This window comes from Lactuca virosa, chromosome 7 (assembly GCF_052849685.1).
Source record: "Lactuca virosa cultivar CGN04683 chromosome 7, Lactuca_virosa_CGN04683_v6, whole genome shotgun sequence".
Lineage (NCBI taxonomy): Eukaryota > Viridiplantae > Streptophyta > Magnoliopsida > Asterales > Asteraceae > Lactuca > Lactuca virosa.
The window spans coordinates 15,723,999-15,743,734 of NC_136432.1; the positions used below are offsets into that span (position 1 = coordinate 15,723,999).

Below are 19,736 nucleotides of genomic sequence, written 5' to 3' on the forward strand. Positions count from 1 at the left end.
GGAATTTTCAACCCGTTTACTTAAAAAAGTTAAATTGGATAGATTTTCAACCCATTTAATTAAATAGTTCAACTCGTTTATGACCCTACCCAACCCATTGTCACCCCTAGTCGTCACTATGCATCAAACAACTATGAATGCATTAATTCATCCAAACACAAATTATTGGTTACATAATCAAATATGGTCATTTGTTAACAAATCCTTAGAACTATGATAGGGAGTGTGAAGTTTGTTGTTGTTTTTGCTCTCATTTGGGTCATTTGGTGCTATAGGAATGATCGTATCTTCAACAACAATAAGGTTAAGCATGCTAAAATTTTAGCAAGTGAGCGCAATTTTATAATTATTTCTGGTTTAAAAATAGAAATATAAAAGATAATCAAATCAAATGATGTCATTGTTGTACTAACACGTCTTGGCCTCTCGGGTATGCATGCTTGTAATTTTCTTCTTGCTACTCGCTAGCTTTCACTAATAAAAATATTATTGTTGTTAAAAAAATCCATAGAACTGTGCATGTCATCTAAAGTACATATCAAACTTCGTTATTCATGTTACTCAAGATTCGTCGGTTGTAACGTCCGTAGATCCGGGCTAGTCAATTTAGAGATAATAGGGGTCGAAAACGACTCTTTGATAAAAGATTATTTAGAATAAATAATCTTAACCAAGTTGTAGAATATGTCTCAAGGGTTCCGTACATATAAAGAACGCCGAAATTCGAGTTATAACGAAGAAGTTATGACCCGTCGAAGTTTCGCGACGGAACCGGCACGACACCGGGAAACGTAAATAGTGAATTTACGATAGAGCGACTTTTAGCCTTAGCGACCTAAACGAAAGTCGTAGAATACGTTAAACCGAGAGCGTCCATAAAAAGAACGCCCAAATCTGACTTCGTATGAGGAAGTTATGATTTTTCGAAGTTTCGACTTAACAGTGTACAGCCCGAAGTTCGAATATTAGATCGAGCGGTTTTTAGCCGACACAACCTAAATGAGAATCGAAGATCTCGTTAATAGTAGCATAACGATAAAAAGACAAACAAAAACGGACGTCGGATGAAAAAGTTATGAAATTTTAACGGATCAATCCTATCCCGGCCTGTTAATAATATAACTTTTAAAATAAAGTCAAAATTAGCCGACGGAGTCTAAAAAAAAGTTCTAGAGTACGTTCCCGCCTACGCGTGCATATAAATAACGTCGAAAACGGAGCTCGTATGAGGAAGATACGAATTTTTGGAACTTGGAACTCGAAAATGCGAAGCATGTTGCGAGATTGACGACGTGGCAGCATCTGGGCCGTTCGATGTTGATCAAGCTTCGCATCGGATGAGTGACACGTCGCCTCGCCTACGCCCCGCGTCCGAGGCCGAGTACGCCCACCGTACTTTGGTTCTTATCCACTCCGAGATCAGGCCACGTGCGAAGACAGCTGGAAGCATTATCCGAAGCTATGCCCAGCGTAGCACTTCGGTACGCCCAGCGTACCACCGAAGTCTGGCCCTATAAAAGGGTGCGAGATGTTCCGAGGAAATCACACCTTTCTTCACTCTCTCTCAAACTTCTTTCTCTCTCTAGGGTTCCAAACCCCCCCCCCCTAAGCCTAGGTAAACCCCCTAGCACACGAAGGAAGCCCCGAGGCTCCCCGGAGTCCCGAGAAAAAGGGTCTTTCGGTTCGGAAACGTTGCTCCAAGCGAAGTCCGGTTTCTATAAAACCCGCTGTAAGTGAGCTACGCCTACGCTATTTTTAATATAGCTTTTATTTAATTATAGTAACGTTATTAGGAACTTATAATAAGTACTTGGGCTATTATTATGGGTTATATAAGTATTGTTTAACGCTTATATAATAGTAATAATAGCCAAACTATTAATTAGTCTTGGTGAATATTAGACTAAACTCTAGTGGTAATGATACTAGGTTTTGTCCGAGGAAAATTGTGTTGAGAGTAACGAAGTGTTGTTCGAGTGCCGAGTCACCACCTTCTCAGGTGAGTGCATAGTTACTTTCATCTTACACATAGATATGAAGCATTTAATATAAATTACATGCTACGTGTGCATATTGTCTGTATACTTGTCGTCTATGCTAGATGAACGATTTTATAAATGTTTTAAATGAATTAAATTGTATATGTATTTTATATCTACAAAATGTGTTGAGTAAAACATGGGTAGATGAAATAGTTGTTGTGTGACAAAAACAAAATGATGAGAGGTGATATAGACCACGAGATAAGGGTGAGAGGTGAACCATGAGAGAAGCCTTTTACCCAAGTGTTGGCCCCGTCATCTAGCAGAGTATGGATGACAACCACGGACTATTCTAGACAGTCCAGTGGAACACTAGCAGGCTCGCAACCTATAGGTGTATTTGAACTGTGTATTCACCAGCTGTACTCTAAAAACCCATTGACACGTATTGCGAGTGGATTCTCGGAAACGATACTGTCGATAAACGAGATAACCATGGCGACTATGAGACTTAGTGTCTATATCCTGGCGACTATGCGACTTAGTGCCTGTAGAGTAAACCCTGACAACGATGGATTTCGTGCCCATTCCTTAGGATGATCCTTAGGAATGAATGAACGAGGAATAACGAATTGTTAGGGTAGATCCTTAAGAGTAAAGAAGATAATAGGGATGGGTAATTGGATTGATTGTTTGATGTTTAAACTTAATAATTATATTATTGTGGGTTGAAAACCCTATGTACTCACCAGGTTTCCCAACCTGACCCACTCAGTTTATTTGTATCACAGGTGTCGATATGAAGTTACATTACATTGAGAGATTAAGGAGATATAAATTACTAGTGATAATGAATGTAAGTTCTGTTTATGCTTATGTTTCTGTATTGACAATGGCATCCTAATATTTTTAAATGAATAAAATACATTTCTTCGGAAATGCTTTGATAACACATTTATCATGTTTTTCTGGGAACAAATTCCGCAACATTTTTATTAAAAGAGGTACTCTGATTTTTATAAAGCATAAACAAAATCGGTCTTTTCTGGCCGTGAAAATGGGGATGTCACAGTTGGTATCAGAGCATTAGTTTAAGCGAACTAGGAATAAGGATTTATTTCTAGACTTAAACTTAGAATCCTAAACAATGATTGTGAGGAGTGTGTCTAATAAAATTTAGGTAATACACCTGAATAGACACAAGCACTAGCTAATTTAGGGAAAGTGCCTAACATGCTTTTATGTGCTAAATGATTTATGATGCTAAATGTATGATCAGATCTATGGTCTGTTGCCGACCAGATCTGGAAATTTTATGTGCTCAGGTTTCTAAACGTTTAATTGCGGTATTAGAACTGGCATGTAACTTTTCGGAGTAATAGAGAGATTTACACGTCGATCGTAAAATCTTTCCTATCTTAATTCTCGTCGTTTCGCACCGAACGTCTGAATTGGTGTATAGACCGAAATGGCAAGAACCCACAGTGGATCCGGGAACGCGAATGGAAACAGGAATCAACCACCAGTGATTGAGAAAACACCCGTTGTAGTAGCCGCTCCTGAGCCAATCACGATGGCTGGGGTACAAGCAATGATCTAGATGATGTTGGATCGTCAAATGTAGGAAACAAGGCGGTTACTGCTACAAAAGAGGGATGAACCTATGATGCCTGTTGAAGAGCCTGAATTGAATAATGGGCAGTCTGAGGAGGGAAACTACAGTAGGACCGTTGGTCAAGCTGATCCGCCGATGATTAGGAGGAACAACCAAGATGATGGATTCGAGAGGAATGGATGCAAGTACAAAGATTTTCTAACTTGCAAGCCATCAACTTTCATTGGGAAGGAAGATCCGATCGGAGTTATGGATTGGGTCTCGGAGATGGAATTAGCCTTCATGACATGTGGTTGCAAAGGCAAACTACAAATCACGTTTGCAGTGCGTCAATTCCGAGGAGGCGCGTTTCGTTGGTAGAACACCCTGGGAAAGACTCTGAGCCCCAATGAGCCCCTGCAACTAACATGGGCAGAGTTTTTGGTGCAATTCAAACACAAGTACTGCTCAGCCCAAAACCTGCTCGAGCTAGAGAAACAATTCCTGACCTTGAAGAAAGGAAGCATGTCAATTGATGAATACACCAACAACTTCACAGAGAAGATGGAATTCGCCTTGCGTCTTGTTCCGGATGAGCTGACGAAAATCGACAAGTACGCAAAAGGACTTCCATGGGAGTACGCGGTGCCAGTACGTCAGACACCTACTCTGGAGGCAGCTATCTAGGCTTCCAAGTATGTGGAGGATATGATTAAGGGAAGAGCTGCCAACAAGGTTGAGGCTGGCGAGAAAAGGAAGTTCGAGGGGTCTGCAAAGCCCAACAATAAGAAGATCAAGTCTGGTTCAAAAGAGTTTAGTGGAGGAGGAAACGAAGCGAAATGGTGCGAGAAGTGTAAGAAGAAACATTTTGGGAAGTGTAGCGAGGAAATGACTTGCTACAAATGTGGAAAGATGTCACACCCCAAAACCAGAATGGCGGAAACGTTCTGGGGTGGAGGACGTCATGTGTAGCATCACAACCAATGAATAATAGCAATCATAGCAACACAACCATTACAGCGAATACTTAAGTAAAAATGTTTACATCAGTTTGAAACGTTGTCTGAAACTTTGTTTGAATTACATCCAATAGCTTTGTATAGTATAAACCCAAAACTCTTATTACTCCAGTTTCCTCAAAAATCCAGCAAGTACTTGTCTACTGATTTCCTGAGAATACAAGCAGTTTGAAAATATCAGCATAAAGCTGGTGAGTTCATAAGCAGTAGTTTGTAATGAAAATCGTTGATGAGTTCGTAAAAGTGTCTTGTATAATTTCAAGAAAATCCGATATTTTATTTAATGAAAATGTAGTGTTCTCGATTCTGTAAGAAATCGTGAATGTTTGTTACTGAAAACTGTAGTGATGCGCGGAAGTAACACTTCGTGTGACTAGCAATATGCTAATCATAAAGTATAAGTATTTCGTACGTGAAACCATTGTATATGCGGTTCTGTTTGTAAACTCTGAAAGTTTTCCAGTTGTAGTGTGTACAAGTTCTATTTAGTGTAAAATAAAACTGTTGAAGAGTGTCAAGTTGTAAACTAAAGGTGATTTATACATATTGTGAGTCGTATAACCATGCTTGATATGACTAGAGACATTTCCAACGTTCTTCAGGCGTCGAGTTAAATGACATTTGTCACCCTAGGCATGCCTGCCCAACTGTAGCTAGCAGTTCGGGTGTGGGATTGTTAGTCCCGAATAGATCTATTCACAAATCTCACGCTCTCCCTTCGGGAGACTCTGGTTATACTATGATAGGATTTATCCTTGTACACCTAAGGGTACAGTAGTGAAGTAGCGCCTCACAGTATTGTAAAATCTAGTTTACATGTAGTGTAGTAGAGTTCTACCATAGTGAAAATCCGTATGTATACCGTATGTAGTGATAATTACAGTTATGAATATCATGATAAAGTAGTGAGGTAAACTGTAAACTGTTTCTGTCTTAGTGCATATGTTTAGTAGTGAAAGTTTCTGTACTTGTGTTTAGAAAAATCTCAAACTATACCGATTATAGTTTGCATGTATAGTGAATAGCGTGTCCGGAAAACTATGCAATTTTAGTGAAAACGCCCCTTATGCTCAACACAGTACAAAAGGGTTAAAGTATGAGATTTGCATAAGTTTTGAAAATATTTAAGTTTAGCTTGTATTCCCCCCCCCCCCCTTGAAAACATTAAAAATACGGAAAATATAGGGGTATAAACTCACAGTTGTTGCGTGAAAGCGCTGACTAAAATGAAGATTCCTCGAGTTGTTGCACGTGACACTTAACGGAAGCCTATTATCAAATAAATACATATATGCATCTAAATTAGCGATTTCGTTAGATAAAGTGTTAGAAGAACACTTGTGTTCGGTTGAGGAATGTTACCGGGACTTGATCGAATCGAGGAAAGTGGGTTTTCAGCCAAAAGCACCACTTAGAAAGGTGTTTACGGCCGTGAACAAGGGTTTACGGTCAAAAGACAGTTTACGGTTTCTGAAGGCTTGGTGAGTTTACGGTCGTAAACTCAAGAACAGGGTTTACGGTCTTTGAAGGTGGAGCGTAAACTCAAGAACAATGGTGCTGATTTCGAAGAGATAAGTGCTCCAGACGCCCCGAAATGACTCTAAACGGTGTTTCTCGATGTTTTCCCGAAGTTTGAAGGTGTTTTAGGTGTTTTAGGTGTTTACGGTCAAGGTTTTTAGAGAGAGAAGGAGAGAGTTTTTGGCCATAAGTGTTCAAATGAGGGTGGAAGTCTCATATTTATAGGGGTTTTGTGGTCGGTGGTGGGGGTCCACTCTTTGCTGACCGTAAACGGGTATACGGCCATAAACGAGTATACAGCCGTAAACGAGTTTACGGCCGTAAACGAGTTTACGGCCGTAAACGAGTTTACGGTCGTAAACTCACTTAGGCCGGAATTGTTTGATTTTTTTCGAGATATTCGGGTTTTCCGCGCGATTTTTGGTTCCAACTCGTAAATAATTATATATATAACTAGGTTATTTTCTAAACCAAGAAGTTTGACGGAGAAGTTAATGGATTCGAAATTTTATTAACGGAAATCGCGTAACGGAAACGGACAAAATTTCAGGTTGTCACAAAAGACAGGGCATTACGCCAACAACTGCGCGTCCAACAAGAAGGTGTGCTACGGGTGTAACAAAGAAGGGCATATTTCTAGAGATTGCCCAAAGAAAAACGAGGCAGCGAGGCCAAACACACCCCCACGGCCAAGGGCATTCCACATGATCCTCGACGAAGCAGAAAACAACGCAAGGAATCGAGGATGAGGAATTCATACCCGAAGATTGAGTTATGAAGTAGCCAAGGGGATAGAATCATATGATGGAGCCTATTAGAGGCATATTCTAGGGTGAAATTGAACACCTATGTAATAGTTTCAAGAAATAATAATAAAACATTCGTTTTGTTATCTGGTGTGTTAAAATGTTATGTGATTTTCTTGTATGGTGACTTGGAAAAAAAACTGCGAGACAATACTTGGGACGAGTATGAGTAGGTGTGAATGGTAGTAGAGGCCTATACTATCGGAAGCACAGGACTCACACTTGGATCAGGGAAAGTCACAAGGTTACCAAGGAGCTAGTAATTGATTCCGTTTTATTCGAGTATGTCGTTACCATCGCTTCGGTAATGACTTAAAAGATGATTGTTATTTCGACCCTAGTGGTCATATCAAATTGAGTCCGACTACGATGAGTATGTTACATGGTTCAGAGAACCAAGTTCGATGTAGCATCTGACTTAAGCCAAGAAGATTGAAGTAAAAGATAATCGAAGCAGTATCGCGCTCATAGTTAAAGAAGTTGGTAGCAAGAAATGCTACATGTTGAAATGTGAATATATCACATTGGAACATGAAGAAAAGTATATTCCATTCCGGAATTTGACTCTAAAGAGACCTGAGTCTAAGCGTTGCGACACACGATGAGAGGTCATTGGAACAAGATCCATCGGTCTATTGTGGAAATCAAACAACTTATCTAAAGTTTGTTAAGAAGAGGAAGGAGTCTCCAGTAAGGATTGACATTGTGACTTGAAGGTCATAATTTGGAGTCTAACATGAGACAGAGAGCGGATTCAAGATCGAGCACCGCCTGCAGTTAAAAAAGTTAATTTGAAGGAACATAGGAGTTACGGTTATTACCTAGGATGAAGAGATAACGCATGGAGTCATTATACAACCCTGTATCGTTGATGATTCTGGGACGTAATCATCCTAAGGGGGAGATAATCGTAACGCTCGTAGATCCGGGCTAGTCAATTTAGAGATAATAGGGGTCGAAAACAACTCTTCGACAAAAGATTATTTAGAATAAATAATCTTAACCAAGTTTTAGAATATGTGTCAAGGGTTCCGTACATATAAAGAACGCCGAAATCCGAGTTATAACGAAGAAGTTATGACCCGTCGAAGTCTCGCGACGGAACCGGCACGACACCGGGAAACGTAAATAGTGAATTTACGATAGAGCGACTTTTAGCCTTAGCGACCTAAACGAAAGTCGTAGAATACGTTAAACCGAGAGCGTCCATAAAAAGAACGCCCAAATCTGACTTCGTATGAGGAAGTTATGATTTTTCGAAGTTTCGACTTAACAGTGTACAGCCTGAAGTTCGAATATTAGATCGAGCGGTTTTTAGCCGACACAACCTAAATGAGAATCGAAGATCTCGTTAATAGTAGCATAACGATAAAAATACAAACAAAAACGGACGTCGGATGAAAAAGTTATGAATTTTTAACGGATCAATCATGTCCTGGCCTGTTAATAATATAACTTTTAAAATAAAGTCAAAATTAGCCGACGGAGTCTAAGGTGCTGTTTGTTTTTTTATAAAAACCTCTTCAAACCACTTATTGCTGCGCGGCGCAGCACACGCGCAACATTTTCCCTCTCGCGGCAGTTTGTTTTTTGGAAGACTTCAGACTACAAAACCTCTGCGCGTGTGCTGCGTGGCGCAGCACTTGACTTGCCTCTTCTAACCTCTTCAGCTTTCATTTTTTCCAAGTGTTTTTTTAAGAATTTTTGTATAACTTTTTTTTTAAACTTTTTTTTTAAACTTTGATTTTCTTAAATTTTTATTTACGGATGTGATACAATTTATTTTTATAGTTTCCACGATTTTTTTTTAACTTGATTTTTTTAATTTTTTTTACCGTTTTATTAATAATATTTTCAATTTCAGTTGCATCTTTTTTAACGTGTGTAATTTTTTACGAACTTTGTAGACATCGTTTGCAATACTTTCTTAGTTTTTTTATTATTTTCTTTTTTAATGTTTTTTAAAATTAGTTTTTTTTTCTAAAATAAAACTATTAGCTTCTTTTACATTTTTTTAAGTTTTTTTTTTTTAAAAAAAAGTTTTATATTTTTGTTTTTTTACATGTTCTTTTTATTATTATTTCAATGTTTTAAGACTAGAATTATTAAATTTCGGTGTTGAGAACTATTTTCAGTTTATAAAATTAGTTTATTTAAATTTCAGTTTACTGCAGCAATCTGCAGATGTTAAAAAACAAACATGTTTTTTAGTATAGGTTGCAGCCGTTTGTTCCACCTCTTCTGCTACAGAGGATTGCAGAGGTGGTCCGCAGACTTCATTAATTTTCGCTTCGAAAAAACAAACAGTACCTAAAAAAAGTTGTAGAGTACGTTCCCGCCTACGCGTGCATATAAATAACGTCGAAAACGGAGCTCGTATGAGGAAGATACGAATTTTTGAACTTGGAACTCGAAAATGCGAAGCCTGTTGCGAGATTGACGACGTGGCAGCATCTGGGCCGTTCGATGTTGATCAAGCTTCGCATCGGATGAGTGACACGTCGCCTCGCCTACGCCCCGCGTCCGAGGCCGAGTACGCCCAGCGTACTTTGGTTCTTATCCACTCCGAGATCAGGCCACGTGCGAAGACAGCTGGAAGCATTATCCGAAGCTACGCCCAGCGTAGCACTTCGGTACGCCCAGCGTACCACCGAAGTCTGGCCCTATAAAAGGGTGCGAGATGTTCCGAGGAAATCACACCTTTCTTCACTCTCCCTCTAACTTCTTTCTCTCTCTAGGGTTCCAAACCCCCCTAAGCCTAGGTAAACCCCCTACCACCCGAAGGAAGCCCCAAGGCTCCCCGGAGTCCCGAGAAAAAGGGTCTTTCGGTTCGGAAACGCTGCTCCAAGCGAAGTCCGGTTTTCTATAAAACCCGTTGTAAGTGAGCTACGCCTACGCTATTTTTAATATAGCTTTTATTTAATTATAGTAACGTTATTAGGAACTTATAATAAGTACTTGGGCTATTATTATGGGTTATATAAGTATTGTTTAACGCTTATATAATAGTAATAATAGTCAGACTATTAATTAGTCTTGGTGAATATTAGACTAAACTCTAGTGGTAATGATACTAGGTTTTGTCCGAGGAAAATTGTGTTGAGAGTAACGAAGTGTTGTTCGAGTGCCGAGTCACCACCTTCTCAGGTGAGTGCATAGTTACTTTCATCTTACACATATATATGAAGTATTTAATATAAATTACATGCTACGTGTGCATATTGTCTGTATACTTGCCGTCTATGCTGGATGAACGATTTTATACATGTTTTAAATGATTTAAATTGTATATGTATTTTATATCTACAAAATGTGTTGAGTAAAACATGGGTAGATGAAATAGTTGTTGTGTGAAAAAAACAAAATGATGAGAGGTGATATAGACCACGAGATAAGAGTGAGAGGTGAACCATGAGAGAAGCATTTTACCCAAGTGTTGGCCCCGTCATCTAGCAAAGTATGGATGACAACCACAGATTATTCTAGACAGTCCAGTGGAACACTAGCAGGCTCGCAACCTGTAGGTGTATTTGAACTGTGTATTCACCAGCTGTACTCTAAAAACCCATTGACACGTATTGCGAGTGGATTCTCGGAAACGATACTGTCGATAAACGAGATAATCATGGCGACTATGAGACTTAGTGCCTAAACCCTGGCGACTATGCGACGTAGTGCCTGTTGTATAAACCCTGGCAACTATGAGACTTAGTGCCTATATCTTGGCGACTATGCGACTTAGTGCCTGTAGAGTAAACCCTGACAACGATGGATTTCGTGCCCATTCCTTAGGATGATCCTTAGGAATGAATGAACGAGGAATAACGAATTGTTAGGGTAGATCCTTAAGAGTAAAGAAGATAATAGGGATGGGTAATTGGATTGATTGTTTGATGTTTAAACTTAATAATTATATTATTGTGGGTTGAAAACCCTATGTACTCACCAGGTTTCCCAACCTGACCCACTCAGTTTATTTGTATCACAGATGTCGATATGAAGTTACATTACATTGAGAGATTAAGGAGATATAAATCACTAGTGATAATGAATGTAAGTTCTGTTTATGCTTATGTTTCTGTATTGACAATGACATCCTAATATTTTTAAATGAATAAAATACATTTCTTCGGAAATGCTTTGATAACACGTTTATCATGTTTTTCTGGGAACAAATTCCGCAACATTTTTATTAAAAGAGGTACTCTGATTTTTATAAAGCATAAACAAAATCGGTGTTTTCTGGCCGTGAAAATGGGGATGTCACATCGGTAAAAATAACAAAAGCTTTTTTTTTTTGAACGGCAAATACAAATATATACTAAACTACTCCTAAATTATTCCACATATGTCTACAGTGAGACTTGAACCCTCGACCTCAAGAAGGGAGGGCAACACCGGATACTGCTGGGCTAGAAGCCCTTTGATAACAAAAACTTTTATTAGTAGAATTACAACCAACAAAGAGTCTCTGGCCCAACAATAAGGAATGATCATTTCAATTAACAGGTCCTGGATTTAAGTCTCACTTGAGACATACAGAGTAACTAGGAACAAATTAGTTTGTGGTTTAGAAAAAACTAGAATTATAACTAATAATAAATCTCTAAATTAACAATACCAAAAAGTTTTTAACTTGTTTACATTTTCAAAGTATGTTGTAGCTAAACGGCATTTTCTCAATCCACCAAGTTGAAATGTGTCACGACGAATTTCTTAATTATTATCTCTCCAAATCATCCATATGTCCATTAGCAATACAATGTTTTTTATTCGAGTTTTATGGTCCATTTATCAATTAATGAATGCATGATTATGGTGTCGCTAAGACGCAAAGAATTCTATGTTGGAGATGGGATGATGGTAAATTAATATAATAATCAACTAATTATATTTAATTTAGATCATTTAATTTAGGTAACTGATTAATACACTCCAAAATTATCTCACTTATTTTCTCTCTTATCTCCTTATAATAGATTAACTAGGTGTGAGAATCATGTATTATATTAGTTTATTTAAAAGAAAAAATTAAATATGAAATTCTAAATATTTGAGAAGTTTGAATTTATAAGAAAAGTGAGAAAATTATTACATTATTAAAAAAATATTTTTTTTTCTCTTTTAAATTTAAACAAATAAGTAAGATAAATAAACAAAGGAAACTAATAAGGTTTTAATTTACTAATTTTGAAATTAGAAGAAAAGTTCATTAATTATATTAATATGCATTTATTACTACATTTATGTTGAATTTAATAAAATGGAAAAACTATAAAATGACATGTGGAATAAAAATTAATTTAAAATAACCACAAAATGAAATATTGCAAAATGAATGAGAATGTAAAATTTGTCAAAAAGATATCATATATACTAAACATTTTATTTTCCAGCAAATTGTTGTTGGCGCTACCTAATTAAGTCAAAATCTTCTTCAAGTTAATTTGTCAGAAAAATGTTCTTTTAAACCTGCACTTCGTGTTTGTTGGTGGTAAGATCACAAATAGATAAAACTTTTTTTTCGTTTTCTTCGTTCATGGGTTGGGATTCTTGGTATCGATGGGAATAAAAAGAACCAAGTTTGGTGATGAATCTAGTTGCATGAACGACTAGTGTCTTCAATGTGAAGAATGGAGTTGTCGAACATAAAGATGAAAGGTTACGCTACTAGAAAACAAAGGGTTTTGCCACAGAAAAATAACTACGGAAAATTTTCGTAGGTAATTACCTACATAATACCAACGGAATTCCTACGGAATGGGATGCCCTAAATTAGTAACGGAATAGCTACAGAATAGCTACGGAATAACAACGGACGTACATTCGTAGGTATTCCATTGGTAATTAGCTACAGAATAATTACGAAATAGTGACAGAAGTAAGCCTGTAGGTATTCCGTAGGTAATTAGCTACAGAATAGCTACAGACTACCCACAGAAGAAAATAGCTACAGAATAACTACGAAATACCAACGACTTTATAATTTTATTATTATTATTATTATTATTATTATTAATATTATTACTATTATTATTATTCCCATTATTATTATTATTCAATAATCAAGTCTTAAATTTTTTTTGATCGTTTTGTTTTAAATATTTAAAACACAAAAAATTAAATATCATAATAATAGTGCTAATAATAATAATAATTATAAACATAATGATAATATATAATAATCGTAACGAATGTGTTTAACACACAAACAAATGAACAAACGAAAAAAAAACAACGTTTAACACATCAATAAGGTAAAATAATATACATTTAATGTATGAATAATGAAAAATGATGATAATTAGGGGAAATATATATTTGTATAAGTAAGTGTATGTATGTATTTATTTATGTATGTATGTGAGTATATGTATATATATTTATGTATGTGTATGTGTGTATATGTGTGTTTATGTATATGTATGTGTGTATATATGTATGTGTATGTGTATGTACGTGTGTATGTGTATCTATGCGTATACACGGTTTTATGTACATTTATATGATGTATAACTTTGTAAAAACAAAGCAATCAAAGTATAATGATGTTGTGAAAAAAATGAAACGAAAAAAACAACATTGCACCTTGAAAAATAGAAAAAAAAAATCGTAGGTAATCCGTAGGTAAATCCCTACAGATTGGATAACCTTTATCCGTAGGTAATCCGTAGGTATTTTACCTACGGATTACCTACGATTTTTTTTTCTATTTTTCAAGGGACTAATGTCATTTTTATCGTTTCATTTTTTTCACAACATCATTATATTTTGATTGTTTTATTTTCACCAACTTATACATAACATAAACTTACATACAAAGGTATGCATCGTAAGAACCCATTACTCATTTACAACTTTATTATTCTTTTTTTTTATATAATATAAATGAAAGTTATTTTCTATACACAAATACAAATAAATACACACATTTACATACAAACCATATGTATGTATTATGTTCAGTATATCACGTATTTGTTTAATGAGGTTAATTGTGGCTCAAGAACAAACATAAATAGCTTTTTGTATCATATATACTAATGAGTTCTAATGATGCACATTCTTCTACATACGTTTATATGATGTATAACTTTGTGAAAACAAAACAATCAAAGTATAATGATGTTGTAAAATAAATGAACCTAAAAATTGACATTAGACTTTTGAAAAATAAAAAACAAAAAAAAAAACCGTAGGTAATCCGTAGGTAAATACCTACGGATTACCTACGGATAACCTTTATCCGTAGGTATTACCTACGTTTTTTTTTTCTAATTTTTAAGGCAAATATTGTTTTTTCAGTTTCATTTTTTCACAACATCATTATACTTTGAATGTTTTGTTTTCACCAACTTGTATATAACATAAATTACATACAAAGGTAAGCCTTCGTTAGACTATTTTTATATTTTAATATATGAGAATTAGTTTGTAAAGTAGAGTAAAATTCATTTTAAAAGAACATTCACCTTTTATTTTGGGATAACTCCAAATGATTTTTGAAGTTCAATAAAATTAAATTTCAATAAATACTGTGTCGACCGGATTATATTCAATTGCTCCTTCGAGGAATTAATATTTGTTATATTAACTTGTTACGCATAAATAAGACACCAAAAAAAAAAAGACATCAATTTGTTTTTGTAATTATCAACCATTTGCAATTTACCAATTTGTCAATAATTAGAGATACCTACAGAATTCCTACGCACTATTATACCTACAGAATTCCTACGCTTCCAAAAACACAATTTCCCGCTACTTAATCGTGCGACTCATCGATTACTTACTCAAACAAAACCCTACGCCTAACACCGGCGATTTCCGACCCTGCTGCAACACTTCCGACGACGATTCCCGACCAATACCTACATCGTCGACAATTTCAGGTAACCAATTTGACTTCTTCGATTTCTAGACAATCGATCGGCGACCCACATTGACCAAACAGTTGCAGGTTTGCCCTCCAGCCGTCGCTGTCGCACACCACCATTGGCGTTGTCCCAAACCACCACCACCTTCGCTGCCCCACACCCCCATCGTCGACACCTTCAGGTATGTATTTCGATTTCAGTTTGCTCACACTTTTACAAGACTCCAATTTTTCAGAATTGTAGTTTACGTATGGCATTATCTCTGAATCTTGCTTTTGGTAAATTCTAAGTTAAATAAATTGTTTGTGGTTGTATATATCTTAAATTTTGGTTGCATATCGTGTATATGTTAAATTGTTCATCCTTTGGTTTTATGTAGTTCTTCTAACAGAACAACTTCATGTGCTTCCTTTCTTTTGTTGTATTAGATTTTATTTCCTCTAGATTTGATGTTATTTTAGACAGCCAAAGGACATATTTACACTAGAGCTTTCCCATTTGGATTTCATGTTTTGAAATTTTAGACAATATTATAAACCACAGAGAACATATTTACACACATTTTTGCAGTAAACTTTTTTCATAAATATCCCAACATTCAAACATTTACCAGATGCTCTCCCATTTAGATTTCCTATTTTGAAATTTTAGACAATAATTCTCTGTCGTTAGTCTATTTAGTCTATTGCCACAACTCTTTCTCTTCTTGCCTCTTTCTCTTATCTTCTCTTATATCATCCTCTCCTAGTCTAGCTCTACTCGCCCATTTGTCTCTTACTATTAGATTTCTCTGGACCGAGTTAAGAAACCTTGAGGTAATTCTTATTATTAATTGTTAATATTTGTTTGTTTTAAAAAATATATATATGGAAACGCAGAGGCAAACACGGAAGATTATTTTTCCATCTAATTGTTATTTTGTTAGTTTTAAATTGTTAATTGGTTAGTTTTAAATAGTCTCATTTGTTGCATCAACTTATTTGATTAGTGCTTCATGTATTGCTATGCTTATTTGTTTAGGTTATACTACACTGATATGTTTATATTTTTAGTGAAAAGTACATTGCTATGTTAATTTGTTTAGGGTTTAATTAAGTAGAATGATAGGTTAAATGTTGCTTATAGATCGAAATGACATCAAATTATTATGCATATCAAAAGTTATTATTATGGATATTAAAAACAATGTACATTGTTATTATGAGTAGTGTGTTCTTATATTGAATTAAAAGTAAAGTACATTGCTATCATGGTTTAAAGTTGAATTACATTTACTAATTTTATGTGTTTGTCTTGCTATTTTTAGGTAAATGAGTTGCGACAAAAAGTGTCAAACATGAAACAAGCCATTGATGAAAAGCAAAGTCAAATGGATTTGCAAATGAAACAAATGCGAAATGAAATGGAATTGCAAGTGCAACGACAATTGGCGGCCTTTATGAAACAAATCAATTCGTCCGGTAATCCACCAAGTAGTTCTTAGTTTTTGTTTTAGAATACTAAATGAATGTTATGTTATTGACTAGTTCTTAGCTTTTGTCATGGTATTGTAATGGTATTTTGAGTATTTGAATGTATGATCGGTATGCTAATGACTATTTTAATGGTAATATACGACCCACTAATGACTCTTGGCATACAAAATGGCATATACCAATTCTTAATGATATAACCCAAGCAATAACAAAGAACTAAACCAAAGATAATGCTTTACCCAAACCAATACAAGATTCTAAGGCAAAATAAAATACTGATAATAAACATGAAAAAAGCAAAAGATAACATACCCGCAATAGCATCTGATGAAACCCTGGTCTCCCATGTCTGACACTGCAATGCTCGGCTCATCAGTGTTGGGGCTCCTGCCCTACCCTCATGACCGTCGATGATCCTCAAAGTAACTGGAGCATGTGCACTCACTGCTCCACCCCTCAACATCGGACAATCGGCCTTCTTGTGGCCCACCTGGTTGCAATGAAAACACATTGGAGACGACCCACGGGGGAAATCCCTACTAAAATTATCCATCTGACCACAACTGAAACATCCTCGACCTGTCTCCCGACATCCTTTCCCTCATGGGTCCTCCCACACTTGGCACAATGCCCCAACCATGATGGCCTCCCAAACGTGAATCCTGAGTCTGGGGCCTCTTCACCTGGCCCATTGAAATTTGAGTCTGCTCTGGCTTCCTCTTCCCGAGATGCTCCAAATCAATCTCATGCTCTCGGGCTCTAGCAATCATACCATTAAGGGTCTCACACCCTAATAAACTCACAAACTCCCTGATGTCATCTCTCAACATGTCATGATATCTCACTTTCTTCATCTCCTCGTCTGCAGCATATTGCGGAACCAGCAAAGCGTTCTCCTGGAACTTGGCAGTGATCTCTGCCACAGTCTCAGTCGTCTGGCGAAGGTCCTGAAACTCCCTCGTCAACTGTTGCACCTAAATATCCGGTGAAAAATCGGTCCTGAACCGGGTCACAAACTCATCCCAAGTCATTGTGTCCAGGGCTTCGCCTCCCAAAGCGAAGTCTACATCCTCCCACCAATCTCGGGCTCTATCTTTTAGAAGACATGAGGCAAATCTGACCTTCGAACCCTCGGGGCATAAACTCGTACCAAATATCACAGGAGTCTGCTCTAAAATACCGTGGGTAATCTCCGATGAGATGAACTCCAGCCTCCGCTCATCGATCGGCTCAGTACCTGCACCTGATCTGGAACCAGAACCTGAACCCCCTTCCTGAGTGTTCACCACCATATTGAAAAACAAACATGAAAATGATCAGAACATACCCAAGAATCCTCATCCCACAGGCTTCCTAGATTATCCAAGACTCTCCCCGATTCGAGTATAGATCCTGTGCTTTCACTAGTATGGGCCAAATACTACCTTCCATACCTATCCATACTTTCCTCAAGAATCATCCTGAATCCTCCATGTCACCTTCTCAAACTAATACCCCAACAACTCGCTAAACAACACAACAAAACCCACTGAAGCACTTCCTAGGCTTTCCTAGGTTTCCGACCTCACCCTGCCATCAGCTGTTGAAGAACTCCTCATAATGTCAGTTAACTACTTCGTTAATACAATCACATGCAACAAAGCTTAGATAATCCTTCGAGTAAAAGACTCATCCGTACAACGGTTAGACTCAAACGAGAGCTGCGGAATAGGGTCAAATCCAGCACTCTGAGATTATTCAACCTTCGCCACATGTGACTTAATATATTCATTTAAACTAACTCACATCACTTAAGAGTTCCACAAAGCACAAAGCAAGCAGCATTCGTGCAGTAGCACTCCAATCCATAGAATAACCAGAGAACATTCAAACTCACATACTACAACTCATGCTAGGAACTTCCACTCTCACTGTCGGTTGCCTTATAAATGAAAATTATACACAATCCAGGATCAAATAGGCTGTCAAATGAAAGACTCAACCCTAGGACCACAACCAAACGAGGAACATGAAATAAGGCCAAATCAATCATTCTAGGGTTATATGATCTTAATCGTATACAACTTTTAAAGCATACACTTAGTAATTACTGATACCAATACATATTCCCAATCCAGCATAGCATCTTATGCTTCCTAGGCTACAAGGCATCACATATCAGGCCAATCTATCATGCAATTCCTGAAATTATCCCTAGCCTTATCCTAGCATGCAATTCTCATAACATATAATCATAGCAAACATGTATGGGTATTCTGGGAATCACTTACTTGAGCTCGGCCGATTGTACGCATCACACCCCCTTTGTCTTTACAAAAATCCCTTTAGAATTTCTTCCCTTTTTAAAAAATCTTTATAGAAACTCGTTTTCTTTTAAGAAAAATTGTCAATTCCTCAGTTTGAGTTCAGTCACACTAGAGTTAAAATTTCATTTTTAATTCAACCAAAACATTAATTATCTTTAAGTCAACATTCAATATCCTTTTTCTAAATATTCAAACGTACTTTATAAGAAAACAGTTATCAGAGTACAATCCCAAAATCATCATAATAATGCGGAAACATGGGTGGATGCGCTGCGATCAAACCGGGCCCTTCCCTTTCGAACCAGAACTACCTGAAACCATAACCATAAAAACTGTAAGCACAAAGCTTAATGAGTTCCCCAAAATATCACATACTATACATACCATTAGGCCTAACCCTCACATTGGGCCCAGTCCGCATATTGGGCACATCCCACCATAATGGGCCTAGCCCTGCCAAACATTGGGCCTAGCACGATCATACAAATGAAAAAGTCACAAAGACAGTTATCACCTACATAACATATAATGGGCCTAGCCCTTCCTGTTCCATTGGCCTAGCCCAACATACAAATGGGCCTAGACTAACATGCAAATGGGCCTAGCACAACATACCATGCAAGAGTCACAAAGACATCTAACATAACAGGAACCTAGTGGGCCGGCATTGGTGCCTTCGACCCACGAGTACAGTGAGGAGACTCACCTCAATCCGCTGATAATCAAATGATTGCTCGAGTCGTTGAACCAGATAACCTCGCATCAACTAACAATAAATACAAAACTAGATCAATAATTATCTCGAAACTCAAAATCTGAGGCCCACTCCATAAACCAACTTCCTAAAAGGGAAAAGACCATTTTACCATTTTCTTACTTGGCCCAAAACCAAGGCCCAACCTAATTGCACAAAAAACCCAAAATGGCAACCCAAAACCCATTATGGCCCAAACTTCCTAATTGGGCCTAAAACCCTAATGGGACCAAAACCAAGAAATCCCACGGCCTAACCAAAATCAGAAGCCCAATGGCCCAACAAGGCCCAAACTCAAAAAGGCCCAAAATGGATGAATTGGAGAGTACGCCCTGCATACTTGGCCATGATGACAGTGTACAAACACCTAATGCATAACCCAGCACTACGCTGAGCTTACCTCCA

The 19,736-nt window shown here is 37.1% G+C and overlaps 1 protein-coding gene across 1 annotated transcript; it reads left to right on the forward strand.

The window, feature by feature from the left end:
- The first annotated feature begins 3,450 nt into the window (after window positions 1-3,450).
- Window positions 3,451-16,373, forward strand: LOC145126423 (uncharacterized). The gene is made up of 5 exons (XM_079061795.1): window positions 3,451-3,525; window positions 3,607-3,711; window positions 14,610-14,811; window positions 14,874-14,977; window positions 16,103-16,373. The coding sequence occupies exons 1-5, from the start codon at window positions 3,451-3,453 to the stop codon at window positions 16,277-16,279; spliced, it is 663 nt and encodes a 220-aa protein (XP_078917921.1). The 3' UTR covers window positions 16,280-16,373.
- The last annotated feature ends 3,363 nt before the right edge of the window (window positions 16,374-19,736 follow it).

What these genes read in the sequence shown, in the direction of transcription:
- LOC145126423 (XM_079061795.1), top strand. Translation starts at nt 3,451, where the DNA reads ATGGCAAGAACCCACAGTGGATCCGGGAACGCGAATGGAAACAGGAAT. An exon ending in AGGGAAACTACAGTAGGACC is followed by an intron (nt 3,712 to 14,609) that starts GTTGGTCAAGCT and finishes GTCAATAATTAG; the next exon opens with AGATACCTACAGAATTCCTA. An exon ending in CCCATCGTCGACACCTTCAG is followed by an intron (nt 14,978 to 16,102) that starts GTATGTATTTCG and finishes TGCTATTTTTAG; the next exon opens with GTAAATGAGTTGCGACAAAA.